The 25,030-nt window shown below is 39.7% G+C and overlaps 1 protein-coding gene across 1 annotated transcript in view; it reads right to left on the bottom strand.

Moving 5' to 3' along the window:
* Positions 1 to 8,535, bottom strand: part of syne1a (spectrin repeat containing, nuclear envelope 1a) — a 120,908-nt gene extending 112,373 nt beyond the window's left edge. The window contains exons 1-2 of the mRNA XM_072442998.1: positions 8,376 to 8,535; positions 6,382 to 6,443 (exon numbers count right to left, since the gene is read on the bottom strand). Of these exons, the coding sequence (XP_072299099.1) occupies positions 6,382 to 6,443; positions 8,376 to 8,520 (207 nt within the window). The 5' untranslated portion in view covers positions 8,521 to 8,535. The remainder of the gene's footprint in view (positions 1 to 6,381; positions 6,444 to 8,375) is intronic.
* Between the last annotated feature and the right edge of the window lie 16,495 nt (positions 8,536 to 25,030).

Consider the following 25,030-nt stretch of genomic DNA (forward strand, 5'->3'; position numbering starts at 1 on the left):
CAATTATTCGTTTTTGGTTCTTACAATTATATTGTGACCTGAATAACCACCATTATTGATTAACCTAATAACTTTGACAGTCCTACTTGGGACTGCCACAAAGTACTGGCTTGTGTCTTGTAACCAAGTCAGTACATTTGAGCTCAAGTGTATGTGCAGAATATATTGTATAGGCTAAATCATATGTCAAAACATTAATTTAAACTTGAAACGCTGATAGAGGAAATATAGAGTTTGTCTGTGCCATGTATAACGACGAACTGAAGATTCAACCCAAAAGTATAAGCTCAGCAGACTTTGAATGGTCTTTTCCAAATCCTAAAATATGCTGATGACTTCAAACTGCTTTTTGCCTCTCTGACCTGCCACATGTGCATCTGCGTTTGGAGAGGGATTCCACATCAAGGATTTCTCTTAAAGAGCAGTCACATGCCGCAGCAGTGGGGAGGAGGGCGCCCCCATTCACAAGAAGATTATCACAGAATTGAGAGCGAGAGTAGGGGTACATGTGTGCGCACGTGCCAAAATGTGTGAAAAAAAAACATCCCGCAGAGTGCAAATGAAAGTGGGTATAATTGTGTGGCTGGAGTGGCAGCGGAAAAGATGATAGCAGGCAGAGTAGAGCGGGGACACCAGCCCTGCGTCTTTCAAAATTAATTACCAAATGCAGAAGCTCTCCTCTCTAATTCCACATTTAATGGCATTTTACGACCTCGGCTTTCGGGATATTAAAGTATTTAGACAGCCGCTCGTATCGGTGAACGACAGGACAAACAAAATCATTTCAAAGGGATAAATTACGACACATGCTAATTGAAGTTAAATTTACCTTTTTGTTCATTATAATCCAAAAGCTAATGGGGACATTTGTGACTAATTACGAAATAAGGAAGTCATATCAGTTCTTGTATGCCGTTACAGAAAAAATGAGTCAAGGGCTTAATGAGCTAATTACATATGAGAGTCGAGGCCATAATTGATTGTGAGGAGTTTGAGCATGAGCGTCTGTTTAATGTTATTCCCATGGTGTCTTTAGAAGCAGTGGGTTTCTAAAGATCAACAGTGAGACGGACAGAGGGACAGAGGGAGGGGCGTGTGCAGAAACAGCTTTGTCCTGGAGTGGGTTCAAAAAGAAGCAAGTCTGGTCTTTTTAAAGGGCATTGTTGTAAAAGGCAGTTGTCATGTACCTTCTTCTACAGCTTGTATTGCCTTTTTAGGATTTAAAGTCAGTGCTTTAGTCAAATTAAGGTAAATTAGTATAGGGCTGAAATGAAACTCAAACTATTTCTCTTTAAAGATGCTCAACATTTGTGAAGAATTTGAGTTAATTTTGAGTTTCATAAAGTTTCCAATCTCAAATCATTTGAGCCACAATTTTGGGTACGTTCAAACTAAAATGTACAGCATTGCCTGTCAATAAACTGCTAAACAGTATTACAATGCTAAAACAACAACTACAACTACGGATGTTACGGATCCTTTGTCGACGTAGTATCTTCGCTCTAACAATTCCACTTGCCTTCGGAGCCCATCTAAATCTATTGATTCCTTCACTTCTCACATAAATATATACTGAGGAGTGAAGGATCTGAACGTTATCAAATCTGTCAAATCGCAGACAAAATGTAATTAATTATTGTGAATCATTGACTGAGGTTCAGGAGGTGGGCCGCGCCTCAACCTCCAGCAACCACTCCTCCACTCTTTAACCACACCTCTAATTACCCAGAAGCCCTACTTATACAGGCCTATCCAAGCATCTCTGGCTGTCTCTGCTCTCTCGACCCCACCTTCCCACCCCATGTCTCCTTTGTCTTCACCTTAACACCTCACCAGCTAAAGGAAGGGTGGGTTCTGAATCCTCTGGGCTGATCACCTGAGACGGAGCCCCCATCCCGAGACTCTAACAAGCCAACTCTAATCGATCTTTCCTCGATGTCATCACCGTCATCCTCTTCATAATCATCATCATTCCCTTGTATTCCATTGTTTTGGCGTGGTCCTTGCAAGTGAAAACGCTTTTTGTAATAGAAACAATTAAAAAAACGAAATTGAATACATCTCTAAACTCTAAAGAAAAGAAATTCACTTAAATCTTACTGAAAAACGCTACTACCGCAAATAGATAGAGTTTAAAGGAAATAATATGAATGCAAAGTGTGTTTTACTCCGGCCACGGTCAATGCTCTGTAGCGCACGAGATTGAATAGAGCGGTTAACGATGCAAGGTGCGTGTCATCCGCTCAGTCGCCCTCTCTGCACCCTCCGACAGAAGTGGGAGTGGAGTAAGAAAACACGTTTGGAGCAAGGGGGCTAATCTCTAAGAACACTTGGTCCAATGATCGCCGCGCTAAAGCCACGAAGCGCTCCACAGACGATGAGACCTCTGCAGCTCCAAACGGTCACTTTGTAATTAAAGCTTCTCAGGGAGGATTTGTCAAAATTGAAACTGAATTTTGCCCTTGCCAATCCACTGCTGCCGCACTCGATACAACTTAAAAAAGACTACCGACTTCAACACTTTTTAGGCTGGAGATGGTGATATTTGGAAAGTGAATGTTGCGCCGATTAAATTACTTTGGCTGGTCTGAGGGTATTAAAAGCAGTGTAAATAATATGTTTAGGATGCACATGTCAGTCTGAGGGTTGGTCATTAAAACTGAATAATTGAGTGTCTAACTGGTTTAAAATAATTGCTAGTTGCTAGTTTATACAAAGTTAAAGTCTTCGAAAGTTAAAGACATAAAGGACTCAAACCATTATTTTCCTATATATCAGTGGTTAATGCTGTTATTTATTTAGCAAGTGCTTCACATTTTGCTCATCATATTCTCAGCGTCAGAGAAACGCAAAGTTACTTTACGTAACCCCGGTTCTTTGATAACAGAGAAAGATGTTTCACTATGGGACTAACTAACAATTTGAACAAAGATAAATCCTGTTTTTTTGTTGTAAGGAACACATTTTGGATGTCTTTACACTTCAATTTGTGTAACTTTTGAGATAATCATTGAGCCTTAATTAACACGTTAACAATATGACCGGTCCTTTTAATATTTTCATAACAAATTAAAGTATGAATATGATCTCCTACAACGTACATAAGGCGGAAACAGTTGGAGACTACAGTGCTGCCCCCACTCTTCCAACTTCCTCTGGTCTAAACCAACTTAATCTGATGAACCGCTGGGTATAATGAGCACCATTAATCTCCGGAGTAAATTACCACTCATATAGAAAAAGTCTTTATGTCGAGGCTTAGAAGACTCCTTTTGTTGTACCTGTGGAGTGGAAAAAGAGGGGGAGGAGCCGGAGGAAAGGAGTCCTAGCACCGTTTCTCACCTCCCGATTAACCACACAGCTCAAGGCACTGAATTAAAAGACCTGTGATAACTGGAGTGGCCCAAGGCATGATCTGCCCCCGGAGACCACTGCTAAGCCAACCATTAAAATATCCCCGTCTTGTCTCGCAGTCATTTTCTCAACTCCGTCTCACATTTGCAGACAATTTGAATGTTGGTAAAAAATTGTGTATCTGAAAGAATATTGCAACATACTATGCAGAATGGAACAGACTACATATTTGCTATCTACACCTGGCAAAATGAATGATCAAGATGGTTTGGGCTGAACAATTTTGACAAAATCTATAATTGCGACTTTTCTGACAAGCATTGGGATTGTTATTAAATTTAGGGTTATGTTTCCATTGTAGAATTCTAGACAGTTTACATTTCAAACATGTCCAGCAGCGTCTGAAAGAAGACTGAAACTAATAGAAGAAGGTTTCAACTATAGAGGGTTAGTAGGCTTATACATTAGAGACAGGATATTTTGTTGTTTGCACAAGTAATTATGTTACTGTAGTCTTTGCAATTTTGTAATTGTGACCATTCAAATTGCATTTTCGATTCAATTACCATCAACCTTGCAGCTCTAGTTTGGGCGGCAATAAATGGTAAATAGCAGAGCTTGGTTGGAACATTTAGTTTACTACGGTCAGATCTAAACCAGGACTTTGGCTCTGGATCAGAATGATTACTCTACACACTCTCAATCTACAAACCATTTTTAGACAGTGCAAGTTGGGTTTTAAGGTCCAATACTTAAATTAAAAGACTGGGTTAACCTTAACCTTAACCGGGTCCAAACCACTGAACCTAAACTAATAGAGGACAAAAAAAAAAGATTCTTAAAATAACATGCAAAGGACCAATACTTTTTTACTTGAATAACAATCAAATTTTCCACCCAATAATCTTATTTCAACCCTCTTGTAAAAACCAAACTATTTAAGAAAAGGTGCTCTACTCCTCTTCCAAATTTGCCGTGTGGGAACTGTAGATGTAAAATACCCATAGGCTGTAATTAAAGCTCTAATTGCTCAGAAAAACATCGACTGTCTCAATAAAACTGAATTGACCTTTAACCCCTCCCCTCATATACGCCCACTTTGAACACTCCCCTGAGACGCAGTGACGGCTCGACGCAGTTTTTGAAGACAAATACAGACCAATCAGCATCGCTATGGCAACCTCAGGCACCAGGTGAAAGGGTAAGCAGTTTGTGATGAGCACGGAGAAAAGAGGAGGCATGGGAGAGAGGAGCGGCTAATTTGATCAAGAGCACAGAAAGGACCTTGCATCGTTATCTGGGTCCAAAGAAATGTGATGCTATCGCTAACCTATTGATCAAATAAAATGGTTAATTAAAGCGGAATTAAAGGGTTTTCAGACTTAATGAGTATTCAAGGCACTGTCAAACCAATTTATTTGTTTTCTGCACGTAACCGTTGTGGAAATATCTGCTTTAATGCAACTGTGACGGAGCCATGACGGCAGCCACATAATGACTTAATAACTAAACATTGCATTCACCTTATTATTTAAATTCAAGCTATTTAAATGAGTAATTTTATGGTGTTGAAACTTGTTATTTAATATTACCTCGAGTTTTATTCCCTCCAGAGTGCTTTTCAAATGAATTTTCTGCTTGGTGTCACTGTGCTGTCTGGGCCTTCACAGCTGTCGAAATCAAGTATGAGTCCCAGAGAGGGGTGTGGATGATTGAAAAAACACCTGTTTGTTTGTTGTATTGATTTATATTTGCATTGTGTGCTGATCTCCTGCATAAATGTAGCTCTATTTAACCTCCCGGAACCATTGTTTAGTAAAGTAATCCTTAAATGATTGCACAATGGATAAGAAATCATAAAAACGCATTAGTCCCGTAGCTCTTTTCTCTCAAAGTCACCTCATGCATTATTGATTTACTCTGCAGTGAGAATCAATTGTGCAAAAGCCACAGCTGTCCCGGGGCAGACTGATGAAAAGTGTGGCTGCCAAACTTCAGCTTTGGCCACTCTGACCATCATTAACACAAAAGACCAGGTTAAGTGTGTTGCCCAAGGACACAACAGCTGATTTGCAGTGTTTGGGCTGGGATTGAACCGCCAGTCTTTTGTTTATGTGGTCGAACATTGCTGCCTCAGACAATTCAAAATGTGTTGCCAGTATTTAAACTATTGTATAACATGTAATTGTGATTATAATAAACTGTGCATTGTGAACACTGTAGAGCACCTGTCACTTTAACAGCTCATGTCAACAACATTTCATCTATTTGCACTGCTAGTTTGCACTCTTGCTGTGTATATTTTGTATTTAAGCCTATTTGATCTCACACACATATTTTTTGCATGCCTTTATTTTATCCTAGTTTATATATTTTGTTACAATTACTATGATTATGTATTGTTTTATGTTGCACCTCAACGTATGCATTTTGTTCACTGACAATGACAAAAATAAAACTTTCTATGATTCGGAATAATGAAATGTAAATCACAAAAGACCTTCAAGACCTTCAAGTGTTGGTTTGTGAGAAAACATGAAGGGGTAGAATAAGATGAAGTTTGGTTGCAACCAAACTTTGAACACTGCATATTATCTTTGTTCAGTCCAATGGAAATGTGATTGACTGTTTCTTCGGGCTAAATGTACTGTTCGTCTTTGTACTTATTGTCTAATCTGAAATTAAATGTAATGTTTAAATCTCCTATCCCGTCCAATCTAAATGAGCCACATTGAGACGGGGCGCTAACTCAGGCCTAATTACAGCTTGAAGGCTACTGATAATACGTGTATTAATGTGAAAGTATTAATTGCTGTGCAGTCAGAAATCCTTGCTACCAGCCATTTGTGAACAGTAATGCAGATGGAGAGGGGCTGTGCGTGTGGTCTAAGCTGCAGAGTTAGTCTCATGACCAGCTCCACGAAGGATTGACAACATGTGAGGGGATGAAAATGTGGAAGTTATTTTGTACAATTATCAACAATAGAGAAAGGGAAACTCAATACTGGCAGCCTGCAGTCTTCTTACCTTTGCCAAGTGGGAATTGATCCATTTAGTGAAAGTCCTTTTCTGCACTGCCTCTTGCTCATCTGTAAATCAGAGCCCAGAGCATCAGCTTAAATATCAAGCAAACAAAAAATGCTTACAACACAATTATCTCATTGTCTATTGTTTTCAGAGCTGGGTGGCGAGCAAACAATAATCAACTTATGTTTTACAGCTTGGATGCAAACTTACCATATTTTCACACATAAGGGATTGACTTTTAAAGAGACATTTAAAGATGGCATTTTGACTAGTGGGATCTTCGCTAATGTGGGCAGAAAGGTGCTTTCAAGCCTGGCTTTCATATGTTATTAGGGCAGCCACTGACACAGATGAAGGCATGTATTCCTTGAAGGTGCATTACTTACATATTAGAGGGCAAAATCTGGGTCAGTGCAGTCACAAGAAGGAATTAGTTTGTAAAGTAAAGCATTATCGAAACATCACCAAGTTATTATTTTGTGTGTGTGATTTGGCTACACTACAACATGACTAACAATATCACTGCGACTGACCGTGCATAGTACTACTACTAATAGCTACAGAGAAAAAGCCCATTAAGCAACAGAACAATCAATAGCATAGACGTCCTCTCACCGTGTCCCCTAAAAGCCACTTCCCCGAAAGTAGGGCAGTGTGCAAATAACTGTTTCGTTCATTATCTTTTCATTGTCTCCGCCTTTGAATTCAGTAATGCACATTTCTGCTGCAGTTTATGCAATAATGTGGCCTGACAGCAACATTCATTACCACTAGCATTCCTAAATTGGGACTATTGCTCCCACAGATCTGCATGCAGTCAGACACTTCACTCATTAGAGCCTGTTTCGATCATCCTGTCTGTACCTGGCACGCTGAGTGTACTGCTGCACCTTGACGGGCAAATGTGACAGGGGCTTTTTTTTTTCTATCCCATCTGCGGCATGGTGCAATATCCTTGAGATAAGACAGGGCGTCTGACACACTGACTCCCTTTAGCTTAATGAAATATGCTGACGGTTTGATTACACTAGATAGAAGTTGGTCACCGTGTCAGTGGGTAGAGCGGGGCAGACTGGTGAAGTGGTGTGTGTGTGTGTCTATGCGGGGAAGAGGCTGCCGGTCATACATAATGCAGACACATAGTCATACGTGCCAGTGAGCATATCTCTCTCCAATATAGATTCATCTTCTGATTGGGACCGAGGCTGATCAAATATTGATATCTGGTAATATTGGGAGAGAATGAGAAAAAGGTCTTGCTTAAATCTTTGATGGGGGCATACAGAAAGTGTCTTACGGTGCCAGTCGCAGACACAGGGACAGGGTGACTTTGAAATCTCTTTTTTTTCCCAACGTTACAAAGGGTTAGTCACTAAAGCAAGCCTCGGAGTCCCGATTCAACACAGCCTAATTCTCAGTTTATCTGTGTGTAATTAGTCTCATTACAGCGCCGCAGTCTAACTCCGACCCCCAACCGTGAACATGACCTTAACAAAATCATCATTATCATCATCATCACGTTAATGCATTGTGACAAGACTCCAAAGAGACCACAAAATGTTTTAACGATTTAAAGATGCGCAACTTGCTATGATTCCACTGTGGGATATAGATAGACACGAGGACAAGCTTTGCAACCAGAAGATGAATGACATGCGTCTAAAGCCCAATGTGCTGGCAAATAGCCACAGGGTCAAATAGAGAAAAATGTAGACATCTGCCCACCGCTCTGGGACCCAAGACCTTATCCCTGTGTGTTTGCTTCACCTGCTGCAGGCTGAGGCGATTCGCACACACACTGACACAGACTCTGCCAAAAGTGGAAACGCCCCCCTCTCCAACCACGTCTGCCCATCTAGCGCTTTACACACGCCACCCCTCCCGCGGCCAAAACAATCTCGTCTGCAGAGAGGAGACTGCTGGTGCCACACTGCAGTAAAACAGTACTACAACTATACTATACGTCCGAAAACGCATAACACAGCTCCACTTACCACGCAGGTAGTGATAGACTCCTGTCACCAGATTGAGGGACGTGATATTTCTTTTCGGGGAGGATTCGCCCCCCACGCGTCGTGCCATCTTGTGCCCCAACCTCTTCTGATTCTGTCGGCTGTCATGGGGATGTTGGGAGGACATCCACAATCTCCAATTCAAAAAAAAAAAAAAAAAAAAAAAAGCTACAGAGTTAACCTTGTCCCTGCCCTTGCTGCTTTCTAAGGGAGGTGTGTCTCAAAACAACTCCCTCGGGTGGACAACGTGGTGAACTGTTGCTCTCGGGTTGAAAAAAGTGTGCAAAATGTTGCCCTGGTCTTGTATCCTCCACGTTGTCCTGTCCTGCAGTGTGAGTCCACGAGCTAACTCAGTGTTTTTGCAGCCGGCGTAGTGCGATGTGAACATTCGTGTAATGTTCAGGCTTGTTTCGTGCATGTGTGTGTGTTAGAAGTGATAGCGTGCAGTGCGGTGCCGGCTTGCCTCAGCATCAATCCTTCCCTCTCTCTCTCGCTCTCCCCTCTCCCTCTTTCTGAACTATACTCATTCGCTCCCACGATCTCTTGCTGGTTTCACTGTCTGACTGTAGGCTGCGGGGAACAGTCCACTTCCCACCTTAGGAGACAACCAATCAGAGCGTGTGGGAAGAGTGACGTCGCAAACCAAAAGGGAGTGAGTTGAAGGGGACTGTTTAGCCGGTTAGGAGGGGCGGAGGAGTGTGACTTTAGTCTGACAGCTCCGGGACAGACGTGCAGGAATTCCCTATGATTATATTACCCCCCTCGACGCGGGAAGCACGCAGCGATCCGAGGGTTTGTGGCTTTTCGACTCTGCAAAAGCCTGAAGGGGGGGCAGACTATCGATGTCCCGTTTGTTCAGCTTCTGTATTGAGATCACTTTTATCTTGGCCACAGTCATATCTAGTACAGCTGTCTGTTGTGAGTCTGCAGCCTCCAGGGAAGAGAGGCTAGAATATAATACAGTAGGTAAACATCTTTTATGAAAAAAGATGTGCCATGAAAAGAGACACACAATATACGAGAAGAAAGAGAAAGGATATGACTTGGAGCGCTTTTACTTCATAGAATTTTGGTGCGACTGTATTCATTTTTTTCCGGATATCCTTCTTCTGAGTTGGCGTGGGCAAAATTGACAAAAATAAATATCCTGATATTTTTTGCATTATCAGACAATATTTTCCAAATGCAACAGGACAACACAAAATGTGAATGGACCATACAATGAACCATAAACGCACGGATATATCACATTATATCCTTGTTTGGGAGCATATACATATACATAGCTGATCATTTTAGAGGTGATTTTTAAAAGTTTTAAATTGTAAACAAATTAGTATACTTGATATTCTTATTTTTCATATCTCCAAAACAACAATTGCCATGTTACCTATTTTTTGACATATTGCCAACTGTACTCTGAGGTATGTTGTTTTTTTCTACATAAGCATAATAAAATACAAAATTTAGCAACTACAATGAATGAATGAATGAATGACCATGAGCTTCCAATGACAATAGCATGATGAGTGATTTCACACTTAAAAATAGAAATGGCAAACCCCTTCCATTCATTCAATAAAAAAAGGATTTTTCAAACACAGAATGTTATAATAATCATCATAATAGATCTGAAGTATAAAAAGTACATATTGTAATCTATTATTGAGCGTGGGCTGCAATAATAACGAGCGTTTAGTGCACTGCAAACCCGACACAATGGATGCTTTGTTCGCCCAAACTATTGTAAATTCAACATCTAAAAAAACCCTCTCCAAAATCCAAGAGCCACTACAGTCACTAGGAACTGGATCAGACACAGAGCTGTATGTGTTAGCGAGCCAAAACTACCCCTAGACACCACTGCCATCAAGGCTGTATTAAATTTACACCAAAATGCACCAGTATTTGAACACTGCCACCATTTTTACTCATTGTGCAGCCCAAAGACTGTGTAGAATTGTATTAAGATCGCCTTTAAATGAATACGCAATAACTAGGCTGAATATCTCATATCAGGGTTAAAGATGATAGGGTCATTTGTCATTTGTGAGACTTTCCCATTTTGCTCTTTGAGTTTCCCTCATAAGAGATTTAATTATGAAAGTCATCTATAACCAATGGCAGCTGTCATCCGCTATCTCTCTGGTGATAATGGCAGCATCGACACTCTTCACATTAAAAGTGGTCTATGTTTGAGTCAACATATTCTGTTATTCCGCGCCTACTCCAGCATATTTTACATTTCCAATTCCCAAATGTAATGCAAAGATATAGAACCCAAAGTAGGTATCAAATAAAAAGGTCTCGCGTTTATATGCTTTTTTCATAAATCAACCTTGGTAAATAGTCAGCAACAAATTACTACGTACTAATTCTAATGGGTACTCTGACCTTTGTGAATTCATTGATTTCATTTTAATACAGCAAAAATATTAAAAATGCATGAATTAGAATTAGTTTGAACCTGTTTTGATGCAGGTTCCTGTTCCGCAGACAACCCCAGGCACTGCAATACTCACACACTCAACAGCTCGTGATTACAAGTAGAGCTTTCAGCCCAAAAAATAAATACAAAAAATCATAACTGCTGTTTAGTTAAAAAAAATTTCACACCTGTTTTTTGCACAGTATACTCACTTTACAATGCATGTGTTTTCAGGTATTATAGATAAAGACTTGGATTCATGCGCTCTCATATTTACATATACATTGCTTTTACTGCCTCGCTCAACACTAGAAAAACACAATTTTACGCTCATAGAAGGAATATTCAGCGAACACCCACAGCCTCTACTCAATAATAATACAAAATCACAATAGCCAGACTTCAGCGCTGCATAAACAAAAATCTATTGTTCCAGGGCTTTTCTTGCTTCTCTCGTTAGCCTCTGCAAAAACTGGGATGTTAATAATAGAGAGGACTATATTGACGGATGCATGCATGAACAATTCATTACAATTTAGCCCAATCTGTCGGCTTTATTATGGTGATTTTTATCTTTATTTAGCCGACTTTTACCAAGCCAACATGTTAATAAAATGATATGAATATACTCAAGCTTGATCAGAACTGTCCATGGTGCTGAATGTGTCGTGCCAACAAATTTGAGTGAGATTTTATTTCAATTTGAGTTCAAGTCAACAGCTTTTTTTCAGATCACACGCTGCAGAAGTCTTTGTATGAGCTATTTGTTCAACAGTGAGGCACGGGATGTCTACAGGGAGCAAAACTGTTTAGCAAAAACAACCCCAGGACGAAATCAACAAGACTGCGAGGGATCATGGGGCTTATTAGAGTTCACACTAGGAGAGAAGGAAATGGCATAGGTAGGTGTAGAAATGCAAGGCTGAACAGAGCATTTTACATCCTGGGTTATGTTCCCCTGAAGGCTGTGGCCCTCTGGAGTGTGCCCGTCCTGAAGAAAGAAGAGAGGAGAGGGGAGGGGGCGAGAATAAACTGAATCTCAGCTGGTGTGGAGCCCCTGGCAGCGTTTTCACTGCGCTGGATCCTGTCTGAGGTTTAGGGGCGGGTCGTCAGGTCAAAGTCCCACTGCTAGCACACACACAGCAATAGTAGCCGAAAAAGAGAGGGAAGGAACAGCCCGATTTCAGCAATAAAGGCAAAAACAAACGGAGCTGCGAGGGACTACTTCTACTTGCACTGCTATACACCCAGCCTAAGGATATTTAGGTTCTCGCAGGAGCCTCGACTTCTCATTTGGTCTCAAGTAAAGCGAGAGGAGACACAGCGCCTCCTTGTGGTAGATGTTCTGATGTTAAGCACGAATATGCATTTACTTGCCTCCTGAGTAGGAAAATTATGCTCACAAAAAAACCCTAAACTAAACTTGCTTAAAACTATAGTGTCAAAACCCTTATTCAGTCAAAAATCAAAAGATACATCCAGGAAATCCCAGTTGGCATTCTATTTTTGGGTAGTAAAAAAAAAATAAAAAAAATAATAATAATAATAATAATAAAAAAGATTGGACTAAAACCAAATAAATATTTATCTATGTACTGCTTTGGCAAATAATGGCTAAATATTATTGATGGTTTGATTACTATATTCAAATTAAGTAAGCATAATACATTTAACAGGCATTAAAACTTGCAACTTATTATGTAGAGCCATAGAAAATTTGCACTAATAAGCAAAGGCATTTGACACAATTTAGAGGGAAACTCATAGGTAAATGAATATGGGAGTAGCTTTGAGGATTTAATTTTGATCTGTGAAACGTTTCAAAGCGACAGATGAAAATAGCCTTTATAATTGTCTGGAAATACGGCACAAAGGCAGACGTGGGGGACAGGTTGAGACCAGACATGGAAAAAAGAGAAAATGAACCTACTCAGCACATCTCTGTAGTAAATTGGTGTCTCCCTGATGACCCCACAGTGCACTCAAGGATTTTCTGATCTCTCTTAATCCATTAATGACTCCGTGTTCGCCAGCTGTGATTAGGCCTGGTCAGTTATGGACACACCGTCTCCAAATGAGATATGCTTTACAGTAGGAGTACGGTATTAATTTCGTAATGGAATAATTAAATTACATTATCAGCATATTTCCGTCTATATTTCAGCCTAATATAGTGTCAGAGTTGTCACGTGTAGAGGAAGTTTCATATTGTTCGTACTAATCAGCCTTTTCTACTTCACACCATCCCAAAGAAAAAAATATTAAAAGATACATATACATATGTTTACATATTATTCATGGGTTAAAGTTGTACTTTATGGACGCCATTGTAGGACTTTTTAGAATATTTTATTTTTAATTGTCAATTACTTTGACAGTGGTGCTTGATATTCATCCCTTTGAAACCCATGGATATGAAGCAGAGGGGTCAATCCAGTGAATCATTCAGAAAAGGTGCATTTAGCAGAGCTTTGACCGAGCACCACACTTTTGTTCAGATTAGAACCTCTACTCCAAGTCTCTATCACAGATATGTGTTTGTTATTGAGGTTATGATGGTAGATTAATACTAGTGTTGATTTAAGACAATTCAGCAGAAAACCAGAGAGCCATAGTTTGGACATGAATAGTCCTGAAACTTCACCTCTATGTGGAAAAGATTATAATAAGATAAGATAAGATAAGATATTCCTTTATTGTCCCACATGGGGAAATTTCATTGGTGCAACGCAGGTAGATACAAAGGTAGATACAGAAGAACAGATCACTTATAGGAAGTCTGAAAAACACTTTCAGTAGAAGATCTCCTATAAATAAATAAAAACTCCCATAGACAAATAAATAAATAAATGCATTTTGTGAACTAAAGATGTTATGGACCAGAACCAGAAAGCTTTCAAAAGACCGAAGAACATAAAAAGATATATGTTACCAGCCATACTTATACAGTAAATGAACAAACGTCACACAGGCCAATAGTAAAAGAGTATTTCAGTTTTTGTGTGGCATAGCATTAATGTCATCTTGCGGCTCTATCGTGCACTCAATGGGCCGAGGCTGTGTGCTGCCAGGGTGAGTACCTGGTAATAGCTTTAAGCCAACACTGCTGCAGCCACACATTTGGTCTAGTTTGGGTGGCTTAATTCCCACCCACCGGTTCTTCACCCCTCCCCAAAAGCTTTTATATCCGCCCCCCCAACCCTAAAATTCCAGCTTTTCCCTTTCACTTCAACAATTCCTAATTTAAAAAACCCTTGTGTGCACTTCCGATGGGGTGCTATAGCTCTCACACCTCAATAACATCCTCTATCCTCTCAAGCCTTGCTCATTTACACCACATTTTATCCGTCTCGACATAAGTGCTGAGGAGGAAGTCCAAATGCCACCCCATTAGCATACCTAATTACATTTCAGTAATAATGACGGAGCTTTGAGGAGACTGAGAAGGCAGGAACAAGTCAATGTGATTACCAAAACAAGCCCCCTTTTCCTCTTTTCAAGCACTATCCAAAGCCTTTTGCCACGGCAGATGTGCAGCAAAGGCACTTTAGCATTGACAAAAGTGTCCAAATATCACCCCATTCAATTAGGTCCCGAGCCATTGATACACTTGTTTAATGCAATTCAGCACCTGCAACAACTCCACACAGAAAGTAAATGAATAAGTAATTATAATGGATGGATACAGAGAACAGTGTAAACCACACAACAAATTATCTCGGTCAAACTGCATCGATCTGATTCACTCAACCCCACATTAAAGCTGTAGCTACACAACTATAGAAAGACTTGCAAAATTGTATATATGGTTAAACTATTGTGTGTATTATTGTATGGTGAATGTGTTTAGCAATATTGGGATGTTATTTTGAATAGCCTTTTGATCTTAGAAACGGTACAATTTTAGTCTTGACATGTTACAATGGTATGGCTAAAACTACCATTTCTGAAAACTAATCAAGCATAACTTTAGAGAGCCATCACTGACAATACAAATCCTCTTCCAGAGCAACCCAGGATTAACAAAATGCACCACAGTTAAACTACGCCCAAAACATGTTGAAACCATCAAACCAGCACTTTCCAACTTAAAAGGACTGAACTAGTTCCAGCCTAACAGAGGTTTGTATCAACTCTAAATGTGAAAAAATAAAGGAAATGAAAACCACCAGGGATACTTGTACAATTCTATGTAATTAATTGTGATATTACTCAAATGAGGAGGTCAATGTATTGAAATAATATTGTGAATGTTGTTTTGAATATTAGGCATGTCATTGAGCTCTAGACTCTAAAATGCTTCAAAAAGAGCAGATTAAAATAAATTTAACAATAAAGTGTTATAATCTTTCTAACAAAGGTAATAAGTGATATTTATGCACTTTTGTGGGTAATTTTACAGTTTGTTCACGTGTATTTGTTACTTAAATCTCAACTAAGACATTCAAAGACATGTTTCAACACATTTATGTTGGATTGAAATAATATCTTCTGAAGAAAAATCAATATAATCATTTTTGTCAATACCACCCTCCCCTATAGCTAATGTAAGATTACATTGCAGTTTTCTTTTAACAGCTAAGTAATCCCTGTCTGCAGGTGGATTTGGACCCCATTGTGAACAGCCAGACTTTATTACCAAATGAATGCAGCAAATATGTGTTTCAGCTCCATGAACAAGCCAACACGTGACCAACACAAAGCAGCTTCTTCACCAGAGGCCCCGGGGGTCATCTCCACACCCCTCTCACTAAGGGTATTAAAGAACTCCATTTAGCTTTTAAAAATGATTTTCAGATTTCCCACTGTACTCTCCTCTGTAAAGTAAGCGCAGCGCCAGGTCAGACAGTCTAAGCTCTTTATCCAGATTCACTGATGCCTCGCGCTACAGAGAAGTGAAAGGAGAGTGTCAGCAGCATACAGCAAATAAACTGTAGGAGACGTTGCACTAAATTCAGTTAAATCCGTCTTTGCTGCTGAAATATAAAAATGGACTGGAGGAGAGCCAGGATGGAGTAGAACACTGTCACACACATATCTAGTTAAGTGCATTTAGGCTCGTGCAGCTGCAGCCAATTATTGTCTTATTGTGACAGATGTATAACTTTCATCTCATTTTGTAACCACCTGTTCATCCAGTAGTCAACATCATTTTGTGCCAGCCTTTTTCAAATCTGCAAAACTTCACAATCTCTCTGTTATTGAAAACAGTGTGTTGTGTCAACGGAGAACTTGTGTTACAGGGATCATTGTGAGTTCAGCCAAACCCAGGGGGCATGCGACAGGAAACAACTTCCTCAGACACAGCGAGGGAACTGTTTAGAAAGCTAACGAGATCTTGACCATACAGTAAGAAGAACGTGTGTACGTCGGGGTAGTGGTCAGAACTTATATCTGAGGGCAATTATCTGAAATAAATTAGTGCTATTGTTAGATTTGCAAGATATATAGATCATGGTAAAGATTCTGCCAACCTGAAACCTGGATTTTGTTGTATTTGAGGCTGACAAATATTTCACATTTACACACTTGCACTATTCATCAACGAAAGATAATCTAAAAGCTAGATGTTTTGTAATTTGTGATTTAACATGTATTTCTGCTAATATGATGTAAATGTGTATACATCTGTATTTTTATACAGATCGATATCAATCTGGTCACTCCCTGAGTTTACATGGACATGATTGACAGCTGGATTAGCTAATCACACATGGTCCATCCGTATCAAAACAAGCATGGCTGCATACGGGAGAAAAATAAAAGGAAAAATATCGATTTTGTTGTAAAAGACAAATGACCAGTAAACTCCTCTGTTTCACCTGCGTCCCAGACGTAAACACATCTGACTGTACGAGTCGGTGTAATCCCTCATTCGTCCAGTAGTGTTCCATTGTAGAAAAAGATTCAGTTGTTGTCATCGGGACTCTGTTTTTAGAAAAACAAAACGTTTCAACTCTCATCCAAGTGTCATTTTCAATCTGAGAATTGAGTCTGGGAACTCAGATATTTATCCGAAAAGGGTGTTTACAGTTTCACTTGACACTACTCTTCTTTGTATCCTGACAGCCCTGTAATGGGCTATCAAATCCTATCACTGAGTACACCTGATTAGCATCAGAATGCCGCGGGCGTCTCCCGCTTCATGGCTTCAAAACACTATTGTAAACGGCCGGTAGGTTGAACCTTAAACCGCCATTTCTATTTAAAGAGAAGGGTTCACAGCCTCCTCGAGGACACAAATACATACGAACGTTTGAAAAGAGATCCAACAAGTGGTAACAAAAAGGTGATAGACTGTTTACAAAAGCTTGAGAAAAAGGACGTTTAGGTTTAGGTACAGGCTATTCTGGGGAAGCTATTCCATGCATTTATGACCTTCCTAAAATCCACAAAGAGAATGTTCCGCCCATTGTGTGCAGCGCTGATTCTATCACATACAATGTGGTCAAGCATTAACAACAATCTTGGCAACAATTCTTGGGGAACAACAACATCTGATTGTACGATATGTTTTGAGTTTGACTTGAGGCACGACAGAGGGTGAAGAATTGAAGTGTGTATTCGGGATCCCAGGCAAGGATGTTCTAAAGTGCCTCAAAGTGCAATGATGAATTCCCTATTAATAAAACTGATGGGTTAAAGCATACTTTGCACAATTCTGGGAATAATTAATTGCTTTATGTTTTGTAGATCCCATCTTTATCCTCCAAGCTTTATTTATTTATTTTTGTGAACATACGGTCAATCCAACACTGACACAAGATTTTAGACATTGTTAAGCTCTTTCTGACCAAAGCTCATGATGAAGAGAGGAAAAATCCCTCCCAGATGGATTAAAAAAAGCTGCCCTCGTCCTCTCAGGTGCTGCTGAACTCATCACATTATCTGACCAACTGACCCCCAAAAGGTCACCACCACATCCCCATCTGTCCTCTATTAAAACCCCTTTAGAGCTGAATACAGGCCCAGGGGCATAGTGTCTTCGTCCAATCCCAAATACAGGTAAAAAAGAGACAGGCGTCTGGAGAGAGAGATAAGTGCAGAGACGAGACACTGGCATCAAACGAACTATAGACCAAACGTGCAGAGGTCAAGGGCACCGCTCTGAGGAACCATCTGAAGGGCCATTATTCTGGCAGTATCACAGTCATCAATCTGCTGGAATCAAAAGAATGAATGGAATTTTGTATTAGTATTAAACATGAACAATTACTTATGGCGAAGGAAATGAGCTGAAAAACTAATCACTAAGTAAGGTATCCCAAATTATACACCTATAAATTATATAAAATGTTCTTATCGTTCTTTACAAATGTAGTCCCTCAAATAAATACAATAATCTAAATTGCTGAGTAAATTAAGAATTAATTCATCCTTTATTTGTTGTTGTTGTTGTTGTTGTTGTTGTTGTTGTTGTTGTTGTTGTTGTTGTTGTTATTAAAGGTTGAATGGACGATTTTTTGGGCCCAAATCTGAGTCTTATTTCCTCGTGGCGTGGACTGCCGATTAGTCCTGCCATGTATCAATCATAAAATGCATCTACCGCTCACCTGCAGCCGCGTGCGGTTCATCCCCACGAGCAGCACGGTTCCGCATGTCTAAGCGCATTGATCTATCATAATATAGTTCCCTCAGTGGACGGGACAAAATTAGGACAGAGAAAGACTGTTCGAGCTGACTCATGAGAGACTGAAATCTACGGGAGACGAGAGATGCGATGCGATCCGTCGCGCTAATAAACAAACGCACGTGTGTGTTGTATCAGTCCGTAAGGAGGAGTGCGCACTTCCTTCTCAAATCGCCGAAAAATCGTCCATTGCGCCTTTAATTGTTCTATTGAGTATTTTACCATACTGAGTAATAGATTTATATAGAAATTAAAAAAAAAAAAGTAGAGTATAAATACCTTATCCTACCCCAACCAGGCATGGACCTTTACTTACCAGTTCTGAGGCAAGAAAACCAAAAACTGTATAACCAACTATATGTAATATATATAATTTAACTTTTGTGTCACTTTACAATGTTGAAAAAATAAAAACATTAAAGGCGGTATGGACGATTTTTCTGCGATTTGAGAACGCAGGCGGAAGTGCGCATGCGCACTCCCCCGTGTGGACTGATACAACACACACGTGCGTTTGTTTATTAGCGCAACGGATTGCATCACATCGCTCGTCTCCCGTAGATTTCTGTCCACTTCTGCGTCAGCTCGAACTGTCTTTCTCCGTCTTCATTTTGCCCCGTACACTGAGGGAACTATATTATGATAGATCCATGCGCTTAGGCACACGGAAACGTGGGGACGAACCGCATGCGGCTGCAGGTGAGCGGTAGGTGCGTTTTATGATTGATACGTGGCAGGACAAATGATTTATCCACGCCACGAGGAAATATGATAAAAAAAAAATGCTGAAAAAAATCGTCCATACCACCTATAACAAACTACCAACAATGTTTTCAAGTATTTTTCAACAACTACAGACATTTTTTCTGACTTTTGCTGTTCTCAACTATTAGGGGTGAGCGATATTGACAACAATCTCCATGAGGCAAGTCAGACAACATTATGTCAATCCAACAGAAATGTGTGATGTGTTTAAAATTTTTAGCTGAGGTTTCACTATCAGAAAAATGGGAAATGTCTGTAAATTAATCACAAAAGTGCAGACATATCACCTTATACCCCATTAATTTTTGTTTCTGATCAGCTCTTTTGCTTTTTACTATAAATCAGCGCCCCCCTGTACTGTACAAACACCTAAATTAACCTGAAATAACAGTAGCCATTTACCCCAAAAAGCATGAGGGATCAGAGCGGAAAGGAGGCGATATAAATGCACACTAGTTAGTTAGACTTGGAAAGGGAGGAGACAGGCCCAGGGGGACAGAACAGAAGCGTAGAGTGGCAGAGGGGCGCGGAGCGGGACAAAGGGCATGGTACTGACAGTGGCCAAAGCCGTGGCTCATCCTAAACCCGAGGCAAACATGTGTGAGATCCGGTCGCAGAGAGACAGATTTCTCAACTCCTCCGCTGTTCTCTATAGATTAACTCTGTGTTGGCACTGGCCGTTTTTTCTGTTGCTGAAAACATATACTTCCAAATTTTGCTTATCTTCAAAACAACATTCACGATATCAATTTGTAGAATATATTGCCCCCTTTGGTCAGAGTTGAACAATAGATAATTAATTTCAGGTAATATGTTCAGTATCACCCTGTTTGATCACATAAGGCTGTAGTGTGGGTGTCAGGGACAATTCCTCATTGTGTGGGCAGGACCCCTCCGCTGACCTCATTTTGGTGCGTGTCACTCGCTCCGTCTCTGAGCGTCAGGTTAAAGAGATTATAATCTGATCTGTCACCGATGTGCCGCTGAAGGCTGGACACCAACAATCACAGCTTTCACTCACAGTCGCATTCATCAAACACAACGCACTGTAACAGAGACTGAACCAGACATTACCCATAAACCCGAGGGGCAGACAGGGCTTGAGCTGGATGTCATGTGCAGCCGATTGCTATGGCAACCGCTCATAAACATCTGCAAAGACGAGATGAGGAAACAGAAGAAGCAATAACAACTGTGCAGTGTTCTAATAGTGGGGTGGTCTAGACCTGTAAATAATATTATTAATAATAATAATAATAATAATAACAGCAAATACTGATATTTGTGCAATAAACCAGGAATGGACCAGGTATAAAATCACTATTCATGTCAGAATTACAATGAAATATTTGATGCAAAGATGGGCAGTGTCTTTCTAGTGTTGCAATTTAATGTTGTATATAATAGTACTAGCTCATAACAAGAGTCAACTGTTATATGTATTTTTTTAATATAGTACTTCCTTCATTGTACATCTGGTTGGACGCTAACTGCATTTTGTTTGATTTGCACTTTACTTATACAAGTGTAATGACAATAAAGTTGATTCAAACCTAATATAATTATTTGATGTGTGTGTTTATTTGAGTTCTTTCTTGAGAGTTGTCATTTCTTGCACTAAGAATATTTTATTTGCTGGTATTGCTACGTTGCCAAATATAGTGCAGTGCTTTGATACAGTGACTCGTGGTGCACTAGCCCTCCACCTGAAGGAGTGAAAGAGTAATAGCTTTGTGTAAATGATCTGACAGCTTTAGGGACTGGGCCCTTTCTCTGTGTTTCTCCACTCACTTTACTCCTCTCTCCTGCTGTCTATCTTCACTGGTGGAGTTTGCTCAAATGTAAAGTGTTTTATGCAGTAAAATGTAAAGAAAAGAAGAAGAAAAAAGCAAACAAACAAACAAACAAACAAACAAACAAAAACATCAGTACAAACATTTTTAAGATTATAGTTGCAGCAAGGGAGTCCAGAGGTCCATAAGACAAATAAAGAAGACGCATGATGCATTTTTATTCACTATTTAGTATTTTAACTAAAACATACGTGGATCATTAGTTAATTTATATTGTTGGTAATTGTGAACTGTCTACTATAATATTGATCTAACATGACTTAATATTAGAAATTGGTCTATTGACCTTTTTCAAAACTGCAGAATGATTTAAACATAGGGTTTTAACATACGGTAGTTAAATGCTCATGAAAGTAAATTTTGCATAAAAAGCCGTCTTTAATAGAATTCCTGATGAATGTCCAAATGGAATTGTTATGAAAGTATTCAACACAGTTTTCCCATATGTTTTCTCTAATATGGCGCAGTCCAAATGGCAGCCTTTTTGGCCAGTTTGCTTCCATGTGGTGGCGTGTGGTATCCAGTGCTGCAGAGGATAAATGGCATTGTCAGATCTAAACAGGAGGCTGGCATGGCTCAAGGTGACCGTCTGCTTGGGCCTGAGCTGGACCAGAATGTGGCCCCTGGCAACAGGATGCCACTCTGGCCCCGAGCCAACTTGGAGAGGGGTCCCACCAGTGATCGCACACACAGCAGAACTGGTGTACGAGCTCCCTCTGTTTGTCCAGTCTGCTGTCTCTCTTCAAACTCCCTCTAGTTATTCACTATCCTCAAATCAATACTGTTTATTGAAAGCACAAGTGTTGTTTAGAATCAAATAGTGCAAAGTGTCTACATGCAATAAATGAAATAAAATAGAGCTTCATCAAGATTCTCCGGTTATTTTAGTTGAATTTATTTTATGAGCGTTTATGTTTCCTGACAAACACCAAGCCATTTCATAGGCTTACGACAAGCTTTTTCTGGCACTTTTCCCCAGCAAATAGCCTAAGGTTGGACAATTAATTACATTTTAAACAAGATTGAGATTAGAATTACTTAACTATTTGCAGATTGCATTTACAGGCTTGGTGTTTTGGTAAGTTTACAGCCAATTCTGTGGTAGTAAAAGCATGATCTTTTGGGTTTTTTTGACATATTGCTTCTGCTTTGCCCTAAAATCATCTGTTCCCTAATGTGTAGTACCCTAATATGCTAGCTAATTGAACATGTCTACTTCAGATGAATTTACAGATATCAACCTATCATACAATAATTAAAGGATTTGTTATAACAACATAGTATGTCATATTCATGGGTTTCAGCTTCCTGTTGATAGGTGATATAGTGAGGACTTTTGCCCACTGAAAAGATATAACATTTTGCCAAATTGTCATTGCTCTGAAACTCTTCGGACTCGTCAGACCACTGCTCCAGGGCTTTCAAGCAGACTGCTACATCAAGCTGGTTTGAAATATATTCTGTAATAAATATCAGCCAACACGTGAGTAAAAACGCTGACCTGCAGGTTGCTAACAGCCAGAACACCATTCTTAGTCCCCCTTTTCTTCTGCAATATTTTTTATTGGTGTGATGTGTGGACACACATCACACTTTCTAAAAGCAACTGGTCTCCCACCTTTTATTTGCCTGAGGCGCCTGCTCCACTCAATCAGAGCTTTTCAAAAATCCACCATCCCACGCACTGAAAACCCCACCAGGTGCTCGCTGTACACAGTAAGTCAGAAAAACCCAGGTGTAGGCGGCGCAGTTTACCACCTACGCGCACCAAAAACAGGTGAGGAAAACCACGTCCAGCAAACAGCTCTCATTAACAAGTGACAACAAACAGGCAAATTCCACAGCATATGGACCAGTTCAGTCTGGGATGGGTTTCAAAGCGGCTGCACCATTCATTGCCATATGGTGTCACTAATTGCTGTTTTTCTCAGGCACACCAAAAAGGATAAGAAAAGGAATTTTATTAAACATGATTAAAAATGGGTACAAGTTTGATGTGGTATCACTAGAAGCTTAAGCCAGAGGACACCTTTTTCCTTATAATTATAGAACATTTAAAAACAATGGCTCTATTTAGGGTATAACTTTTGAATGTCATCAGGATTCAAATTAAAGACAAATGACATTAGAATAGATTTAACACCTGGATGGAAAATTGCATTGAGGTAGAATAAAACCATTTAAAAGCCATCCACTTGAACCTTACTTATAATGAGAAAATGAGAAGCAGTTAATCAGGACTGAAGAAACACAGTATTAATTTAGAGATGTCACTTGGGATGCTCCCTATAGACAACACAGTAACATGTGTTTTGTGTATGTTCCAGCTTTGTTCCGGGCTGTTTCATGTTAATAGAAACATTAGCTTTGATACTTACAAGCCCCGAGTCTGGATTCACCACAAGTGGTTTTGTGCTTGTCTCCCGGGAGGGCGGGCCAGGGCAAACAAAGATCAAATGAAATGTCACTTCAAATTAGATTCAGCGTGGCTCTGTAAATAAGCTAATGCAATCATCTGAACAGAAAGAAATCAGATGTAGTTCAGGTGTCAAACACGGCAACATGTGGGCAGGATGGATGCGTTTTGGATTCAATTATAAAGTAATAGATAAACATCAGAAAATATGAGATCATGAAAACTTTTTCTTTGTGTATTCATGGGTTTCAGGCAAAGGATCACTTCCTAATTTGAAGGATTTGGCACAGCAGGAGCACGCAGTCCTCCATTGTTATTGCAAATCAAATGTACACATTATATATAATGACTGGGGAAAGAACGTCAAAAGATCCGTCAAATCAGGAAGTAATAATTTGCCAAAAAATCATGAATCGAGTAATAGTATCATTATAATGAACTAATTTGAGATATATTTTATTTTTATTCATATTTTAATAAGGAAATAGATTAAAAGTCACTTAGTCAGCCTTACACAATGTTACTATGCAAAGTACTGATTTAAGTTTGCAAATTATGTTTTAAAAATTGAGTATACTGTGCTTTCAAAATAATTTACAGTCTAATGTGTCATATGTTCTACTAATTTTGATGGCAGAAGACTAAAGGTTCAAATCAACATAGTAACAGAAGCAAAAGCATGGGTTGTGGGAAGCTTGGCTCCAAATTTTGGTAAACACAAGCTCATCCATCAGCATTGTCTCCCTCTACGCTGCCTCGAGCTAAGTTTCTAAATTTAGATCAATGGCAGCGAGTGGTCGGGATCCAAAGAGTGCACTCACACCTGCACAGAGTGATGCAGAGGAGTCACATGGCTCTGACGCTGTGGCTCGCACAGAAACTGCCACCTCAGACACCGCACACGGAGCGGCCATATTGGATCTACGCACTCGTATCACCTGACTCACCGGCTGCACTTTGCATACTAATTCACCACACTTGCTGATTATAAAGTGGATGCTGCAGGGGAGTTGACACTGTTAGGTTACTTGACACAGATAAGGCAAATAAGCAGAATAAACACTGCCTTTATACATGCAACATTGAGATGAAAGATGTAGTTAGAGTTGTATAATTATGTTACCATGAATTTGATGGCATTTAGTAGCAAAGTAGTTGTTTAATGCCTGCTTAAAAAAACATTAATTTCAATCTATTTGAAAAACAAGTCTTGTCTGCTTCGGTGTGCGTTGTTATAGTGACACCTACTGCGGTACTGACAGACTTGCATTCTTACGTCTATACAAGCGCCAGAGCATGACAAAAATGCACCATCAGCAGAGATAATGTATGCAGAAATGGGTCCATTATGTTGTACAATGTTCTCTTCACAACATTTGCCCAGTGAACAAATTGTCAGGCAACAAAACTTACAAACTCTTCCACAACAATGTGCACAAAGACAGTGCTGTATTCACATTCACATTCATCACATGGCCTTAAAAAATGCCTTTAAAACTGAGGAGAATGCACAACAAGCAACTTAATGCTAGACACTGCATACTT

Source organism: Eucyclogobius newberryi, unplaced genomic scaffold (assembly GCF_026437365.1).
Source record: "Eucyclogobius newberryi isolate DKJ021-1_F unplaced genomic scaffold, fEucNew1.0.hap1 SCAF_1, whole genome shotgun sequence".
NCBI classification, from domain to species: Eukaryota; Metazoa; Chordata; class Actinopteri; order Gobiiformes; family Gobiidae; genus Eucyclogobius; species Eucyclogobius newberryi.